General features: G+C 40.1%; 1 protein-coding gene across 1 annotated transcript in view; it reads right to left on the bottom strand.

Moving 5' to 3' along the window:
• The window catches only part of LOC124145843 (serine/threonine-protein phosphatase 5-like), a 28,492-nt gene extending 9,100 nt beyond the window's left edge, over window positions 1–19,392 (bottom strand). Inside the window, exons 1-13 of the mRNA XM_046515803.2 lie at window positions 19,236–19,392; window positions 17,472–17,641; window positions 15,155–15,226; window positions 13,699–13,843; window positions 12,806–12,927; window positions 10,209–10,274; window positions 8,952–9,050; window positions 7,724–7,829; window positions 7,079–7,139; window positions 5,951–6,032; window positions 4,418–4,505; window positions 2,236–2,455; window positions 497–578 (exon numbers count right to left, since the gene is read on the bottom strand). Of these exons, the coding sequence (XP_046371759.1) occupies window positions 497–578; window positions 2,236–2,455; window positions 4,418–4,505; window positions 5,951–6,032; window positions 7,079–7,139; window positions 7,724–7,829; window positions 8,952–9,050; window positions 10,209–10,274; window positions 12,806–12,927; window positions 13,699–13,843; window positions 15,155–15,226; window positions 17,472–17,641; window positions 19,236–19,386 (1,464 nt within the window). The 5' untranslated portion in view covers window positions 19,387–19,392. The remainder of the gene's footprint in view (window positions 1–496; window positions 579–2,235; window positions 2,456–4,417; window positions 4,506–5,950; window positions 6,033–7,078; window positions 7,140–7,723; window positions 7,830–8,951; window positions 9,051–10,208; window positions 10,275–12,805; window positions 12,928–13,698; window positions 13,844–15,154; window positions 15,227–17,471; window positions 17,642–19,235) is intronic.
• Window positions 19,393–19,721: the final 329 nt, after the last annotated feature.

Here is a 19,721-nt window from a genome sequence, read left to right as displayed (position 1 = left end):
GAGTGAGTTGGGTTTAAAGCCGCTTTTAACAGTATTCTAGTTATATCACGGCATGTCAGCTTAATGTGGGAGGAAAGTCCCAAGTGATGCAGATCCCAGATGTTTACCACTTCGGTGAAACCCAAGAGCATGGGTATGGTGCTGACAAATCTAGAAACATAATCGGGGCGAACCAGGATTCGAACCCACAATCATAGGTTTCTGGCGTGCCCAAGGGACGTCACGCCAAAGACCTGGCTTCGATTCCCGACATGGGTACAAAGTGTGAAGCCCATTTCTGGTGTCCCCCGCCGTGATATAGCTGGAATATTGCTAAAAAACATACTTTATCACTCACTCACTCACTCCAGTGCACTCTACTACCAGAGTGAAACCAATGAGCACAGGTATTGTGTCAGCTGACCAAGCATCATTCAACCCTAGGACCAGTAGATCCTTGGGCACAACAAACTGTGAATACTTAGACCACCAGGACTCTTCTGGTGAGAATACTTACCACAGCGTCATAGGAAGTAAACTTAGGTGTGAGATCATTTCCTTGGACAGTTATGAAAGCACCTTTGTTACCCATGGTATCACTGAAACAGCAAAATGTCAAGCTAAAATAAAGAAAGGAAATTATTGTTGTCATCCTGACACTGATTTGAAAGCTGCAAGAAACATGAATCAGACAATCACCATGACGCCATCAAACATGCAGCAACCAATGACTTTTGTTTTACCACAAACAGGCAACTGGCACTCATGGTATGTCCCTCCCAAACATGCAGCTGCCATTCACAGCCTAGCTCTCCCAAACATGCAACTGTGACCCATGGTATGTCCCTCCCAAACATGCAGCAGCCAATCACAGCCTAGCTCTCCCAAACATGCAACTGTCACTCATGGTATGTCTCTCCCAAACATGCAGCAGCCAATCACAGCCTAGCTCTCCCAAACATGCAACTGTCACTCATGGTATGTCCCTCCCAAACATGCAGCAGCCAATCACAGCCTAGCTCTCCCAAACATGCAACTGTCAATCATGGTATGTCCCTCCCAAACATGCAGCAGCCAATCACAGCCAAGCTCTCACAAACATGCAACTGTCACTCATGGTCTGTCCCTCCCAAACATGCAACAGCGAAACACAAAGGTTCTCCCAGACATGTTACAGCCAATCAACAAAGGGTTCTCCCAGACACGTTACAGCCAATCAACAAAGGATTCTCCCAGACATGTTACAGCCAATCAACAAAGGGTTCTCCCAGACACGTTACAGCCAATCAACAAAGGATTCTCCCAGACATGTTACAGCCAATCAACAAAGGATTCTCCCAGACACGTTACAGCCAATCAACAAAGGGTTCTCCCAGACACGTTACAGCCAATCAACAAAGGATTCTCCCAGACATGTTACAGCCAATCACAGCCAAGCTCTCACAAACATGCAACTGTCACTCATGGTCTGTCCCTCCCAAACATGCAACAGCGAAACACAAAGGTTCTCCCAGACATGTAACAGCTAATCAACAAAGGTTTCTTCCAGACATGTTACAGCTAATCAACAAAGGGTTCTCTCTGACATGTTACAGCCAATCAACAAAGGGTTCTCCAAGACATGTTACAGCTGATCAACAAAGGATTCTCCCAGACATGTTACAGCCAATCAACAAAGGATTCTCCAAGACACGTTACAGCCAATCAACAAAAAAAAATTCTCCCAGACATGTTACAGCCAATCAACAAAGGGTTCTCCCAGACACGTTACAGCCAATCAACAAAGGATTCTTCAAGACATGTTACAGCCAATCAACAAAGGATTCTCCCAGACACGTTACAGCCAATCAACAAAGGGTTCTCCCAGACACGTTACAGCCAATCAACAAAGGATTCTCCCAGACATGTTACAGCCAATCAACAAAGGGTTCTCCCAGACATGTTACAGCCAATCAACAAAGGGTTCTCCCAGACACGTTACAGCCAATCAACAAAGGGTTCTCCCAGACACGTTACAGCCAATCAACAAAGGGCTCTCCCAGACATGTTACAGCCAATCAACAAAGGGCTCTCCGAAACATGTTACAGCCAATCAACAAAGGGTTCTCCAAGACATGTTACAGCCAAGCTCACACGGCTTGCCAAACAATGGATATGTAGCAAGATATTCAGGAAACTATTTGATACATAATGTAAACCATAAAGAACACATTCTCAATTGACTAAATATAAGCATTAGGTTGGAACAATTCTTACCAGTAGTTGGGAGCTGAGAAGACAGTGATGCACTTTCCATCATGCGCCATCTCGTAGCCATCATTCTTCACTTCATGGCTGCGGATGACATAGTCCAGGTTGTTGTATTGCAGGAACTTCTTGGTGACATCAGGTCCGAACTGGACCCCTACTCCCCTCTTGCTGGTGGATCTCCCGGGCTGGGGCTGGGGGTCTGACCACAGGAGTTCACACATGATGCCTGGGCGAGAGCAGAACATTCGTTAGGTTTTGTCGGTTTGTTGCTTAACTAAGAATTATTCCAGCTATGATGGCAGCCTGTAAATTAATTTCAGGACCAGACAATCCAGAGATCGATACTGTAAGCAATGATCCAAACTTTCGGTGTTTCAACCAAGTCGCTGAGCCTGACCACCTGGTCTATTTGGTCACTTCTTATGACCAGAATAGGTTGCTGTAGTGTTTGAAATAATAGGCCCGTGGCAGGTAGATCTCATGTCAGGCCTATAGTTTTAAAATTGTATGGGTCCTTATGGTCTGCAGTACATTTACACGTCAATGTATTTGTCACATTAAGCTGTAGTTTTTTTAAAGGAGGGCGTTCAGCTTCTAAAGTCTGTAGAAGTAACAATACTGGCTTGCCGGGAAATTTATTCCAAACCAGAATCCCCACAGGATCATTTTGTATGTCACCACACATGTATTGAGAGAATAGCACTTTTATGAAATACACAATGACATTGTCTAAAGTAGGGAATGGTAATCCTAGGGTCCACAGCTGAAAAATATGAAGAACCACCAAAACACTAGTGTAGCATGACTTCAAAATGATGCGATACACTTCATTCTGTTTTGTCATGTGTCAGTGTACATAGTAACTTCATATTAAGGGGAAAACTGAGTGAGTCGTTATTGACTTGCTCCGAAGTGGTACTTAGAGTGACCTGCCCTTGGTGGCTGATGTTGACATATGACATAAATCCTGAAACTTTGTGTGGTAACTATTTCTAGAATGCTGGCCATACCTATAAAGGTGTGAGACGAGGGTGATATGTGGACTTTCAACAACAAACTGACTTGTGGGAAGCAAATCTATCAGAAAACATCGACTTTTCTGCCTGTTTCCGACACAATCTCATTAAAACCAGTTCTTAGTTCTTGCTACCACTAAACAAAGATCTGAGGACTTCCCATTACGGGTCACATCAGAATGCCTTTCATCTGACTAATCAAAGTGTCGCTTACCAGATCATGAAAGCGACAGTCGGAATGTGCTTTCTAATCATGCAAACTCGAAAACGTTAACATGGGGTATTCCAACATTTACGGGGTATTCCGACAGTTATAACAGTTACGACCCTTACGACTGATTCCCTCAAAATTATCGTCTTTCTCGCTTCCATGGGAAAAACATTTGAACGGAGGTGTTGCACAGTACGTGGGAAGCACTATCATACAATCGCAACCATATATTAGACATTCCGGAATGTTCATTTGTTCAGTTTTCAAAATGTTAATCGAGAACTGTGTCAACATATTTTTACCAAAATAGTTGATCCATACTAGACCGTAAAAAAAGTGTCAAGATGCATTTTGCTCAGTGAGTGAGTGAGTGAGTGAGTGAGTATGGTTTTACACCGCTTGTAGCAAAATTCCAGCAATATCACGGCGGAGGACACCAGAAATGGGCTTCACACATTGTACCCAAGTCAGGAATTGAACCCAGGTCTTCAGCATAACAAGCGAATACTTCAACCACTAGGCTACCCGACCGCCCCCATATTGCTCAGTGGAAAGAGTGTCAAGAAACAATGTAATTTGACTTTGGTGCAGCGTTCCACCAATAGCTGAAGGGATCTTTGATCAAAATACTCCTGCACTATAAAGATTGAAGTCATACATTGTGATAGTATTATAAAAATGTCTTTAGGTCTGATTTGAATATGGATAATCTCTGAGCCCTTTGCAGTCCAAAATGACGTAGGTTCTAGATGTTTACACATGGGTGAAACCCACCAGCATTATGATGGTGTTGGATGACCCGGGTATGATTAGGGCGTGTCTGGTACTTTAACCCATGTCCTAACTGCAGACCCGGGAATGATTAACTCTGCACAGCCTGGTCCAGAGCCTTAAGACAAAAGGGCCACCTGTACCAGTGTGTCATGATAAACACTACAACACATCCTTCTGCAGGACTCACCTGTCTCAGGAGGCTGTCTGTTCCGTTCTACCTTCCGGATGTCGTCAAGGGATACCGTGTCCTCGGAGAACAGGCCTCCATGCATCACCTACATCATATTTAGATTTATGAATAACCTACAGGGCCTCATCTAGTAGTACTCTAGCTTGAAGTGGGTGGGTGGGTGAGTGTGAGTGAGTGTTTGAGAGTGAGTATGTGTGTGGGTGTTTGAGAGTGAGTCAGTGGCTGGGTGGGTGTTTTAGAGTGAATAAGTGGCTGGGAGTTTTAGTGTTGGTGTTAGAGTGTGAGTGATTGTTTGAGATTGAGAGAGTGGGTTGATGTTTGAGAATGAGTGACTGAGTGACTGAGTGTTTGAGTGAGTGTTTGTGTGTTTGTGAGTAAGTGAGTATGTGTGTTTGAGAGTGAGTGAGTGTTTGAGAGTGGGTGGGTGTTTGTGAGTGAGTGGGTGGGTGTGCATGAACTTGAGAGTAAGTGAGTGTGTGTTTGAGAGTCAGTGAGTGAGTGTTTGAGAGTCAGTGAGTGAGTGTTTGAGAGTCAGTGAGTGAGTGTTTGAGAGTCAGTGAGTGAGGGAGGGGATCACCACTGGGAAATATAGACTTAAGTGTATCAGCATGGGCATGTTGATAAACATTAATGACTGTAGTAATAAATGGTATAAATGTCATTGTTCTTTTCTCAAATCCCTAAACCTGGTACTGGACATGGTAACACTTTTCTTGAAATGTGCACTCTCCTTACCAAAATCCACTGAGGTGAGGTGAGGTAAAGTGGGGTTCAACGGCGTGGTCAAGATTCTTCCACTTATATAGCCACTGTGTGTGTGTGTGTGTGTGTGTGTGTGTGTGTGTGTGTGTGTGTGTGTATCTGTGTGTGTGTGTGTGTGTGTGTGTGTGTGTGTGTGTGTGTGTGTGTGTGTGTGTGTGTGTGTGTGTGTGTGTGTGTGTGTGTGTGTGCTTGTACTAGTCTGGACTAATGCCAATTATATAGTGCAAGCCCACTGCGATACCATATTGCTGTTTAACATGAATACCCCGCTCAGACACAGTATACTGATTCCAAGCTGACGAGTATTTGTTTTAGCCCCTCAATGCCGAGTGCCAGACAGGGTAACATCTTTTAACATCTTTTTGTATGACATGGCCGGGGATGGAACCTCCATCTTTCTGTACTCCTCAGTAACTGTCAGTGACAGTGCGTTTGGTTTAGCGCAGCTATTAATAATATTCAATTATATCAGGGCGTGTCAGTTCATTTTTGGAGGAAACCCCTAAGTGATGCAGGTCTCAGACGTTAATCACTTTGGTGAAACCCCGAGCACAGGTATGGTGCTGACAAACCTAGAAACATAATTGGAGCAAACCCGGGATTCGAACCCACAATCATAGGTCTCTGGGGTAGCAAGGGACGCAACTCTGCACAGCGAACCAGGCCACCCATGACACCAAACGAAGTAATAAACAAAACACAATGTTGATAAATATTTATGGTTTTTTAACTATCCATAGTGAAAGTGTTGATGAAGAGGTTACTCACCATAATTTTGTTGTTGATACAGTGAGCAAGTGGAAGCCAGTTGAAGACCTCTGTGAATAGTTGAGCCATCTGACTAGTGTATGTGGCCCAAGTTAAGGCAATAAAACGCACATCGTCACATTGGCAATGTTCTCAGAATGTCAACATGAAATAATAGTGTCACGGCACTGTAGCTCACCTGGTCAAGTAGTCAACAGAGCAAAATGTTAATAAAGACAGCCACTAAACAAATTGGCTGTCAGATTTGATATTCAAATATTTACACTATAGTTAGATTCTGGAAACGAAATGATTACGGACGAATGTAAATCAGACAAGGCGTGGACTACAAAAGGAGGTTCATGTGTATTCTATTGAGCTGGGTGCACTTATTAACTACCGCACCAAAAACACTGTTTACAAGGTCTATAGGAAAATGACCCAGTTTTGATAAAAGCATAACTAATAGTGTTTGACTCTTCCAAATATTTTATGCACATACAGATAAAACATTTATCTATAAGACAATATAATAATTTCTATATGTTTGTGTGCTTATATTTGCATTATATAATATATTTGAAATTAATTCAAACTTCGTTTGATATACAGATATAAACAGAAAGATTTGACAATGCATAGATATATACACATCTGCAGACAAACAGTTTTTCAAGTCTTGTTGTTGTTTCCATGTTACCTCGGAGACATTTGTGTTGCAGATACACATTGAACCAGGATCATACAAAATCTTGCAATGCACATCGTACTGTAACTTTGGTTTCTTTGTGTGTTTGTTGTTTAATGCACTCAGCAATATTCCAGCTATATGACAGCGGTTTGTAATTAATCAAGGATTAATTGGGATACGATAACATGCATCAACTAAGTCAGCGAGCCTGATCACCCGATCCAGTTAGTTGCCTCTTACAACAAGCAAAGTCGCCTTTTATGGCAAGCACAGGTTGCTGAAGACCTATTCTACACCGGATCTTCACGGGTCTATGGTGTATCATTTCAAGCTCCAGAACAGAACAAGTTAATGTTAATGTATGAAAATGTTTGCTGCTTTTAAGACATTTTTCAACCTACTCAAAATATTCTCTTCATCAAAGGTTCTCCTAAACATATCACTGACAACAAGGATATTTTGATTTCACTTCTCCATCAAATCCATACATCTGGTTCATCGTCACGCTTTCATGGTTCCCTGGCAACAGAACAAACAGTTGATCAAAGTGATTTGTAAATGTACGCAACTTGTGACTGACTTGAGTAACAAATAGGTCTTGAAATAAAGTTATGAATAACGTTAAATGAAACTAATTGTATGAAGCTACCCTAGAGTGTTAGGAATCCTCAAGTCTCTTTATTTCTGAGCAGAAAATGGGATGAGATCGGAATGGTGTGATTGTTTCATAACAACATATGGTCTGTAAGCATATTAAGATTGAGTGAGTTGGGTTTAATGCCGCCTCGAACAGTATTCCAGTTATATCATGGCGTGTCAGCTTACCGTGGCTGGAAAGCTCAAAGTGATGCAGATCTCGTTTACCACTTTAGAGAAACTATGCGAGCAGGAGTATTGTCCTGACAAACCTAGAAACACAGGCGGGGAACACCGGGATACAAACCCACAACCATAATATTCTAACGTCGCCAATGGACGCAACCCTGCACAGCGAATTGCGGCGCTTTAGATGACAGGGCCACCCGTGTCCCCGCATTCTAAGAAACTAGAGACTGACTAAAAGTGACACAGGGGCAGACGATTTCTCTGTGTGTTCCAAATACCTCGAGCCATGAAGAAGTGATTGGGGTAGAGCAGCTTCAAGCTGAACAGAGTCATTATACACTCAACCGAGAAAGAGCCGCGGTCCACGAAGTCTCCATTAAACAGCTGGATAGAGTTAAGGCATCTATAAAATCATAATTATCAAATTCTTAGAAAAGTGTGTGACTGATGTTGACTTACATAATGTGACATAAATCAAGAGCAACAATCCACATTGGGTACAATGACCAGCAATGAGGTAAGTCATTGCGTCCAACCATTAGGCTTCCCCAAAGGCTCTAACCATTGCATCCAACCATTAGGCTTCCCAAAAGGCTCTAACCATTGCATCCAACCATTAGGCTACCCTAGAGACTCTTACCATTGCTTCCAACCATTAGGCTACCCCAAAGGCTCTAACCATTGCATCCAACCATTAGGTTACCCCAAAGGCTCTTACCATTGCTTCCAACCATTAGGCTACCCCAAAGGCTCTAACCATTGCATCCAACCATTAGGTTACCCCAAAGGCTCTTACCATTGCTTCCAACCATTAGGCTACCCCAAAGGCTCTTACCATTGCTTCCAACAATTAGGCTACCCCAAAGGCTCTAACCATTGCATCCAACCATTAGGTTACCCCAAAGGCTCTAACCATTGGGTCCAATCATTAGGCTACCCCAAAGGCTCTAACCATTAGGCTACCCCAAAGGCTCTAACTACTGCTTCCAACCATTAGGTTACCCCAAAGGCTCTAACCATTGTGTCCAACCATTAGGTTACCCCAAAGGCTCTAACCATTGCTTCTTAACCATTAGGCTACCCTAGAGGCTCTAACTACTTCCAACCACTAGGCTACCCCAAAGGCTCTAACTACTGCTTCCAACCATTAGGCTACCCCAAAGGCTCTAACCATTGCTTCCAACCTTTAGGCTACCCCAAAGGCTCTAACCATTGCTTCCAACCATTAGGTTACCCCAAAGGCTCTAACCATTGTGTCCAACCATTAGGTTACCCCAAAGGCTCTAACCATTACTTCCAACCCACTAGGCTACCCCCAAAGCTCTAACCATTGCTTCCAACCACTAAGCTACCCCAAATGCTCCTTCCTTAGAGAAAAACCCAAAGTCATGCAAGTCACAGACATCTAAACCAACAATCACTGGAACCTAGCACAGCTGAGGGAAGCAACTCTATACACTGAACCCCAACTGTTTCCTGGGTGTTGTCCTAATGAGGCAAGGATACATATGGATTGTCTTCAGATGGCTCCCCGTTGAGAGAGAATATGTTCATGAGATCATAGAACTGGCCATGGATGTCACCACACACTGTGAACTTGTTGCTCTGGAAACAAGCAAGGTATTTATCATTGACAAGTGAAACAACAGAACTAAACACATTTACCTTTTGTTCAAATCCATACATAATATGATAATAAAGATTTTAGTCAGGCAAACAAAATGATCTGCACTCTCATTTCACTGTTGGTTATTCAAGTGCAAGTCTCATGTTTATAACTTTGTAGATCTAGAACTGGAAAGATTGTAGCATTGTTAATGCAAATATTGTATTTAAAACATTGAAAGAGGCACGTAAATAAGGTTTATTTGCACTTAAGTACTATCTGTCAATTTCAAAGGCTGAAACGAGAGGCAGATATAGAGGCTCCATATACGGTCATGTTGGTGGTAATTTCCTCTCAAATTACATGCTTGATTGCCTGCCCCTCCTGTGCGCACCCTAGCAAGCAAGCCACCTTTCACGTTCATGGTCAGCTGCACAAGTTCTCAGCAAAGCAAACCTATTCTTCACCCTTTTAAACCCTTATATATTCTATCTACAATTAGATAATGACCATACAAACACTGTACTACTCTTTGTATGAGTGGGATTAAGGGAAATGTGATAAAGGTCTTTACATCATGAATTAAGTTTGCCGTTTGGTGAGAAAATGACGTGCGAAAGATGTTATTTCTTCAATTGCGTTTATTTTTTGTTTTGGTACTTTGATATATTTCGCTGTGACATTTCTGTGTTTAAAATATTCACTGATCTCTGTATAAAATGATGAAGCATCAGTCATAGTTTCTTTGTTCCTCTTTGCAGTATCATGAGTTCAAATCAATCATAACCTGCAAATATGGCCAACTCTGACAGTGACAATACTTTTTGAGTTATCATAGAATGTGAATGTTTTTCGGAAGATGAATTGATAATTTTTTAGGAAGAAGAACAAGTGGATAACTACATGTTTGGACTTGTGACCGACAACAGTAACGAAAATAGCCAGGATGATCCCCATCTTGGTTGCGTGGATCACAAGTGTTTGTAAAACACACATTGGTCAGTTTGTTAAGTATACCTTCTCCACATCACCATATCCTGTTGCAGTTTCAAATGGCAGGAAACTGAATTAATCTCCAGATAATAGAAATGTCAACTCAACATTTACTCCAGAAAATGAAAATGAACTTGACAATGTTTGGTTACTTCACAACATACCCCTGAAACTGTGATGTCAACTAAAGATGGCTGGCTTTGAAAAAGTTTCTTTACTTGTAACAGAACCTGTAATATGAAAAGGCAATAAATAGAAAAATGACACATTATTTTGGACAAAAATTACATCATGCAAAACACACAAAAACAAGAAAAAGGGAAAGATAAAAATATTAATTCTTCTAGTCTTATGTTAGCCTCGTCATAAAACTTGATAAAAAAAAAATGGTTTTCCTGTAAACATGTGATCAAGGGAGGAGTGTCTGTATCTGTATCTGATCCTGTATCACTAATCCTGTGACACTCTTACTCTAACATACAAAGCTATGCTCCATGGCCCTAGTAGCTGTAAGCTTATAATGTGATGCTGATATGATTGGAAATTCTGAGTGAGTTGGGTTTAACAGTATTCCAGTTATATCACAGCATGTCAGCTTAATGTGGGAGGAGAGCCCGAACTGATGCAGGTCTCAGACGTTTACCATTTCTGTGAAAACCACGAGCACGGGTATGGTGCTGACAAACCTAGAAACATAATCGGGGCGAACCGGGATTCGAACCCACAATCATAGGTTTCTGGCTTGTCAAATGGACGCTACTCTGCACAGCGAATTGCGGCGCCTTAGACGACTGGGCCACCCGTGCCCCTGAGTACATCTGTGTTACATAACCAGTCAGCTACTGTTCCAATACAAGTGGCCCAAACTGGTACATCATCCAGAGATATCAAGCATGTAGTAGTTTGCAAAGGTGTTGTCCGTACGTGTGATATATGTGCCTAAGGAGGATGCAGTCATTGCTTGTATGCTAACAGGATTGTCACCCTGAGCCAGAATGCCATGGTATTGTAGTGACCTCGGCTTTCCTCCAAGACGTCAGTGGAAGGGACAGTCTGTTACACTGCTTCCTGGTGGCCCTTCTCACTTCCTTGACTCTGTGCACAACCAGGACATGAAGACAAGTCCTCGGTGTCACTGCGCACTCGTCCTGATTTATCTCCCCTAGTTGTTAGTGTTTGATCATAAATTCTGACGTGAAGCTCATGCGCACTTTGGCATCTGATCGCCTGTCAAACTATATCTTGGTTACAAGCTGCCATAGGAAGGTTTGGAGAATAACAGTCCATTGGGTCAAACACTAAAAATGTCTGCTCTATTAATGTTAACCTCTCAGACACCAGATGCTGTGGGACTACCAGATCTCTGAAGCACTTCTTCTGAACTCCAAGTCTGGAGTTCTCTGGCATTGTGCTGAACTAAGTCGTAATCTCTATGTCTTGTTAAAGATGCATGATTATTCCGAGAGAAAAAAATAAAAATATATGGAATAGAGTGAACTACGGTTATAACGAACACGCTTATAACGAACTAACGGATATAACGAACTAACTTTTTAGTCCCGACTATTTGCTGTAGCTATACTGTATATATGCTTATAACGAATTACGGTTATAATGAACTAAAATTAGTAGTCCCTTTGAGTTCGTTATAACCGTAGTTTACTTAATACTTATTCAGATACTTATCCTGACACAACTGTATGCAATATTCCTTCTTACAGCGATTGTAAAACAGCGTAGAACAATTACCAACAAGAGGGTGTGTTCGGGTGAAGGTTCTACTTCTACATTGTCCTACACTGTTTTATGATCAAAGCAAGAATGAATATTGCATACTGTTGTGAAGAGACATGGTAAAAAATATATTCAATTATCCATAGCTAAAGACAAGCTGAGAGCCATTATTAAACCACCATGATTCCAGGGCCAAAGGGTTACATGTCAAGAGCCGAATGGATTTAAGAAGTTAATACTGTAATGAACTCAAATCAAAGTCATCAGAAGTAGCGGTCAGTCTAACTTAAACTGTCCCATATTGCATGTCATAGTGTATTCAGCCGGTATAACTTTGAGATGCCAGCGTTAGAAATTGGCACTAGTCCTGTAGTCCTTGCCAAACTGCCCAATAGTTAAGGTATCATAAGGACTAATTGACATTTGCCATTTATAAGTCTTGTGCTATATGTTATCATCATAAGGACTAGTGGACTAAAAATGTTAGTTTCTCTTGCTGGATATACCGGTAATATCTACATTGTGGAGGGAACTAAAGCCATGTGACAATGCTTCAACCAACGCATTCCATCAGCTAGATCACCCATGAAATGAAAGGTTTTGGTTTGGTTTGTTGTTTTACGTCGCACTCAGCAATATTCCTACTATATGACTGCAATCTGTAAATGATCGAGGCTGGACCAGACAATCCAGTGATCGATATCATGAGCATCGGTCCACGCAATTGGAATCGATGACATGCTTCAACCAAGTCAGAAAGCCTGACCACCCGATCCCGTTAGTCGCCTTTTACAACAAGCAAAGTCGCCTTTTATGGCAAGAATGGGTTGCTGAAGACCTATTGTACCCCGGATCTTCACGGGTATGAAATGAGAGGAAACAAACAGCAGAGCTGCTGACAAACTGTCAAGCAATCATAGTTATTGTGGTTTTACCTGGTCAAATATCAAGGACAGATAACTCTGATTGATAACCAAGGGCAACGATGCTCGGGACTCTCTAGCAATCATTGTTATTGTGGTTATACCTGGTATGCATATTTTCGATGTAATCGCTTTTGGTCCTTGTATGTTTGCATGAGATCTTTTACAAATGTGAGCGTCACTTGATCATCCTCAAGAGCAGGGCCGGTGTAGTCATCTTCGATAACTAAAACAGACAAATAGGAATATGCCGTGTGAACGATTACAATCATCTAAATTATACTATTTCAATACTTCTACGTCCACTCATAGCATCCCATTATGATACACGTCTTCCATGACCTATTACACTCTGTTCATTTCAACACTGCATGATACGATAAATAACTCCAAATGTTGAGACTAAAATGTGTTGAAAGTTTGACCTTGTAGGTTTTAACTTCAGTTAAACACGAGCGAATGTTTATCACAGTCATATGAACAGGTTCTATCAATTTCATTTTAATATTCAGTTGTGTTCAGTATCATTCAACAAGTTAAATTTGACATTTCCAGTTGGGAAAAAAGCACCACTGCAATAACTTGTCCTTTGTTTTCGAAACCTCAAAGGGGCGCTTATTGCAGAAGGGTATTTGATGTGAAAATGTTTAACTGCTGATTAACAGACCATCAAGTGTTGGTTGGTTGGATGATTTGTTGTTTAACGCTGCACTCGGCAATATTCCAGCTATATGACGGCAGTCTGTAAATAATTGAGTCTGGACCAGACATTCCAGTTATTAATATCATGAGCATCGATCCACGCAATTGGGATAGATGACATGCATCAACCAAGTCAGCGAACCTGACCACCCGATCCTGTTAGTCGCCTTTTACGACAAACATAGTCACCTTTTACGGCAAGCATGGGTTGCTGAAGACCTATTCTACCCCGGAATCTTCACGTGTTTCCATCAAGTGTGTGTGCTCTGCAAGGAAACAGTGATCAGCTACCAACCCATGCTTTCTATGTCCAGCCTCTGCTCCATGGGGACATCATCTTCAGAGGAGATGGCCTTCTCAAACGCAATCATCTTCACAATCTTATTGCACTCACTGAATTTCATTTTGGCATCTTTGTCATTTGGTCTAACTTTGGTGACCTGAAAGTTGGATATTATATTATAAGAATAAACGATTTCTCAGTGATTAGTGAGAATGAAATGTCTCATGATTAACAAGTACCTGGGTGTTTTTGTACAAAGTAATCTTAGTGCTAAGGATATTGCAACTGCCATACCGTAACATAATTAATTTTTCACTGTTTAACGCTGCACTCAGAAATATTTCAACTAATAATTAATGATATCATCAGCATCAATCCATGCAATTGGGATACGATGACATGCGTCAACCAAGTCAGCGAGCCTGATCACCCGATCCTGTTAGTTGCCTCTTACAACAAGCATAGGGTCCCGTAACTGAACTTATGACAGTCGTATTGCTAAGCTTATTTTTAACAACGGCACCCAGGAATATAAATATTCCTAATATGACATACATGTACTAATAATGTTATGAAACAATATGTATGGATACAGTAAGATCACAATATTACAATATATAAAACAGAACTTTGTGACAGGGTCTCTCTTTACATTTTCCTACAATTTGTACATATACTGAACATAAAAAGTTTGTTTATTTGGAGTGATATTTTTTGGCAGGTTTCTTTTAATGTGTACAGTATAGAGAAATATTTCATGACCCTGAACAATTACCTCCTACCATAAGCTGCAAATCATTCAAATCCATGAATGTTTTCATTTTCATATACCAAACCTACAGAAGCAAACAAATGAATCTATGGTCATAGGACTGATGTCATGACTTACAGTGTCATAAACAGGTGACCCAGCTACAGAACATAACCATGACAACCCGTCATGAACAAAGGGCATATCTGTAACATGCAGGTCATTTGTGTCAAAGTTCAACACGTTTGAAACTGGTCAAGTATAGTCAAATTAAGTTTGAAAATACTCACATTCAGTGACCCAGTGACCTATGTTTTTCTGTCTAGACCAAGGTAGACCATGCTCAACGTGGGCCTCAGACTTTTGGCTTAAATAGCAGACTGATAGAGATTTACACAGTTTGTTTGTTTGTTGTTTAACGCCACACTCAGAAATATTCCAGCTACATGACGGCGGTCTGTAAATTATTGAGTCTGGACCAGATAATCCAGTGAATGACATGAGCATCGATCCACACAACTGGGATACGAAGACATGCATCAACCAAGTCAGCGAGCCTGACCACCCAATCCCGTTAACATGGTTAGCCGCTTCTTACGACAAGCATTGTCGCCTTTTATGGCAAGCATGGGTTGCAAAAAAACTATTCTACCCCGGATCTTTACGGGTCATTTACACACTGACAACTGTTGGTCTATAAATGGAAGTTACACTTACCATTTCAAAATCTTTCAGAGCCAACTTGAATTTACCCAATGCCATGTTTGCTGATGCTCTTCGATAATAAGCCTGCCAAGAAAGCATAATAATCAAGTGATCTGTATTGCCATCTTTTGACCTGCCACTTATTCTGTCATTTAACTAAGCAGAAACATTACATTTAGTAGAACTAAAAGTAAAGCCAGACCAACTTTTCCCTCTCATTACAGATTTGCTGAACAGAATTTTCTATCATCTTTCATTTCCTAACAAAATAAAATGAGAAATGATGATTATTAAAAACATAATCTGTCAACAGATCTAAAAAATAGTTTTTTCTTGTGTATACTGCACACTTTTTTCTCCCAAAAATACAATTGTGTAGAGAGGGGTGCAAATAATACACACATACAAGTTTCAACGTTTTTTCCTTACGCAAAGACATTACCGTGAGCATGTAACACCGGAAATGTCAACAAATCTGTCATCTTATATCAGGATTCATGTTTTTATTTAATCTATTATATTAATTTTATTCCAAATTTCATTCAATAATGTTGACATTAATTTTGGCAAACTGGTGTGTACACAGAACTGCACATCACACCAACTCACTGTTACTTACAGCAACCACAATCAGATTACTGCTATTGGTGCCTTGAAACAATCCTTAGTCATCACAGAATTGATATATATATGCAATAGATGCCATATGTTGACTTGTTAAAAGTCACATACCGGTATGCTGTTGCTTGACAATTATTTCAACATGTTTTGAAATTTGACATAGCATGACTGCAGGAAGCTTCAAACGGTGGCAAGTTCAAACATAAAACAAATCTAGCAACATACCAAAATGCTATGCTTATGGTTACTTTTATTTGAAACATATTTAGTAAAAGCTGCATTGAAAATAACTATCTTTTCAGTTATGACATTGGGTATTTTATAACTAAGTACATGATATAGCGGAGCATGTTCTGGCTTATTTCACGAGACAATTACACAAGGTAAACTCTGTATATAATACAAGAGTCATCAGGAGATGACATATTCCCCTGCTCTTGTGCAATTCGGAAATGGGAGTTTGGCTACATATACCCCACATTTGGTTCATCTGTTCATTGCCATTTCAAAATCCCAAATCATCAAAAGGCACCAGTTCACTGCTAGACTGATCTGTACAGCAAGTTTCATCCAGAAATATTTAACGGTTATTGAGTTCTGCTCCGGAAACGAGCACTTCCTTCATTTTCATTGAAATCCAACATGGACATATAAAAAAATAAAACAAATGATCATAAATCATCAAAAGGCACTAGTTCCCCACTAGACTGATCCATACAGCTAGTTTCAACATGAAAATTCAACGGTTTTGGAGATCTGCTCCAGAAACGAGAACTACCCTCATTTTCAGTATGAATCCCAACATGTCATCTTGGAAAAAAAATTAAAATAAATAAAAACATCCCATATCATCAATAGGCACCAGTTGGAAACAGACATCAACTTGTTTTCATCATGAAAAATCATGAAAAAAAGAACAAAAATCCAGAACAATCAATAAGTTTCAACAAGAAATATTTAACGCTTTTGGAGGTCTGCTCCGGAAACGGAAAACCGACGGATGGACATTCTGATGGCTAAATCCCCTGATTTTAAAACCAGGGGGATAACAAAGCCTAGCATACATAAAATACAAATGAAAATGAAAATCATCATGTCTTGTAATACGTATCACAAATTTCACATTTTCATTGAACACGTTTGCTATCTCCTGTTTGTTCAACTGAAGCAATACAATGTAGTTTTTGACTGCGCACTTTATATGGACATGGGATAAGCAAGCTACTTCTCTTGAAACTTTTACAGTGTTTTACCCAAGAATGGGGTTGCACCATTATACTCAGTTGTGTATAATACATGAAAAAATAACAATCTGGCACCATTAATCAGTAATACATGTATACATGGTATAATTATATTTTTTAATTGATCAGGGCTTTTTTTCATCCACCGCATTTCAGTCAATTTGGTGTAAACAATCCATGATACAAACAAAATAAATTGGCCTGGCCTCAACAATAAATAATAAAAATCATAATTTGGCGTCCTGTCTCTTACTATTTTGACCAGAGACCATATATGGTATATGGTCTCTGTTTTGACCAAGAAAATTAAGTAAAACAAGAAATCAAACCATCCTGGCTTGAAAACAATTGTCACCATCTTTTTTACAGAGAGTTTCGGTTACATGATAGGCCAAAAGTAATTCAACAAAGTAAATTTAGGGGTGAGATTTCAAAAAATCCATGCAAGTTTGTGCAATCCTTACCTTTATGTAGCCGCGGTCGATAGTAACAGCTTGGCCTGCATCTTTCAGAGCATAGCCAAAACATTCTGTTTTGAGATAGGCCAAACTTCTGTTGCTGTAGTAAGCTGCAACCGATGGGTCAACCTCTATTGCTTCTGAATAGTACGTTATTGCCTGGTTGTAATCTTCCTCTGTAGAAAAACACAAATGTAATGATATTTAATAACATGATAACAGTGATAGATTCTGAGAAAACAGCTGATTGCTGCTTCCAGGTAAGTTTTTCGAGACAATACACATGGTAACCTAGAGCACTGCATTTAAATAATGCCAAGCAGAAAAGGAAATACAGTTTAATCGGTAAATCATCACCATGATCACGTCTAGTGATGTTTTATCTCCAATTTCAAATTTGTTTTGACCAAGTTTAAATGTTATCACCCGATCGTTTACCTGAATTCACTGATCATGCTGATGGGATACCATGTAATTTCTTTCTGCGGAAGACAAACGTTTTTATAGAAAATGTAAGGATTTTGTATGCAATGGGGGGCACCTTATAGCAGTTATAGGCAGGGGTCGCTTTATAGACAGCAATATATGGTATATATCCTCACATACCCTATTTTTGAACAGTTTAGAAGGCATTGCTGATACATCGAGTGATGAATGAATCAAACTTCAAAAGTAATTTAAAGTTTGCAACCTATTTTAAAACATGGTTTAGAGTGATTTACAGAAATGTTCACACTATTTCACTCTTCCTTTTTATCATGACATGGGCACCAAAATTCTGAATGGCGATGGACCGCTCTGACAGGTGTATAGTTCTACCCATGAACCCAATGTTGACAGATGTGTGCACTGTCAAGTCTGCAGCTCTGATGACGTCACAACTCTTATGATAACCTGACAAATCATCCAAGATATGTTGCAGTTTCACCCGTTACCCCTGCCTTGAAATTCTTAAAAATCATAACCCTATAACATCCTTTGTGTAGAGCAGGATGCCTTAACCCAGGCAAAAGTTGAAGTAGGGGTTACAAGTGGAAATCTTTACACAACTTGAGTTGTTAGAAAAAAGTACTCGCCAATATGTGATTTGTTACCAATGAGGGCAAATATATCAGGGTTCTTGAGAATGGTATGTGCCCTATTTACAGGCACATTTCGTCATGACAACAGTCCTCAAACAGTGATTGGTTAACAAGTTTACTTCATTAACTTTATCATGTCGTTATGCATGTCAATACAGGAAAGCAAACATTATTTAAAGATTAAAACGCTTACGGGTTGCCTATGGTAATAAATAGAACATAATATTCGTGTTCATGTCATACAATGTGTTCAACACAAATGACTAAATTTAGCCAAAATAAAAGAAGTTTTCGTTACAGACGTTGATTTTGGTAATATGGTATCTGTAGTGAGAGGTTCATTTGGAGTAAAGAATTGACACAAACATGGACAGACTGAACACCCGAAATGCCCACAAAAAATCAATTGTCAGAAAGGTCTACTGCGTGATCGAAAATAGAACAAACAGCTTACAAGATGTCAAGACTGTGGCAGGGAACTACAGTCGTATTTGGTATACATGTTTCAGCTGAATTGATAGATCATCAAAACATTAAAGATAGATTTTCAGTTATTATTAGACGCATTAGTGCAATCATGTTCGAGCAATGATACACAATATATGACATTACACCAACAGTGAAATGCTGCGCACGTGCCTATCGTCAGTATCGAGCGGAATAGTAAAAAACCTGGTGGTGGACGTACTTTTGAAAAACGAATTAGCCTTTTCTTTCAGTTCCTCCGCCCTCTTCTTCCTTTCATCACTGTCACACTCTTGACTTCCAACATGTTCGTTGGAATTAGTAATGTCCCCCGATCCATCCAAAGTTTCCGGCTTTTGATTGTAATCCGCCATATTGTTACTAACTATGCCCCAAGGGAAGCAACTCTAGTTTGCGATTCGAGTGCTCTCTTGACACATTCAATAATTCTACTAAAACTTTTCAATTGCTGAATAAAGAGATATAAGTACATCTCGCATAAAATAGTATTATATGTCTATTTCGCTGGTCAGAGAAATGCTTTGCATACGATATCAATGTTGAAATCTTATTTTTACAAATTTATGTGATCCATTTCATCACTAAGGCCTATGACGTTACGCAACATTGTCATTACGTAACTAATTATTTGTTAATGCTTGTTCCTTGTACTTCCTGCAATCTGATTGGTGGAATGGATTAAAATCAT

Source organism: Haliotis rufescens, unplaced genomic scaffold (assembly GCF_023055435.1).
Source record: "Haliotis rufescens isolate VD_foot unplaced genomic scaffold, xgHalRufe1.0.p SCAF_3, whole genome shotgun sequence".
Classification (NCBI taxonomy): Eukaryota; Metazoa; Mollusca; class Gastropoda; order Lepetellida; family Haliotidae; genus Haliotis; species Haliotis rufescens.
Note: the sequence above shows the minus strand (reverse complement) of the source record. Positions and strands in the feature narration are given on the sequence as shown.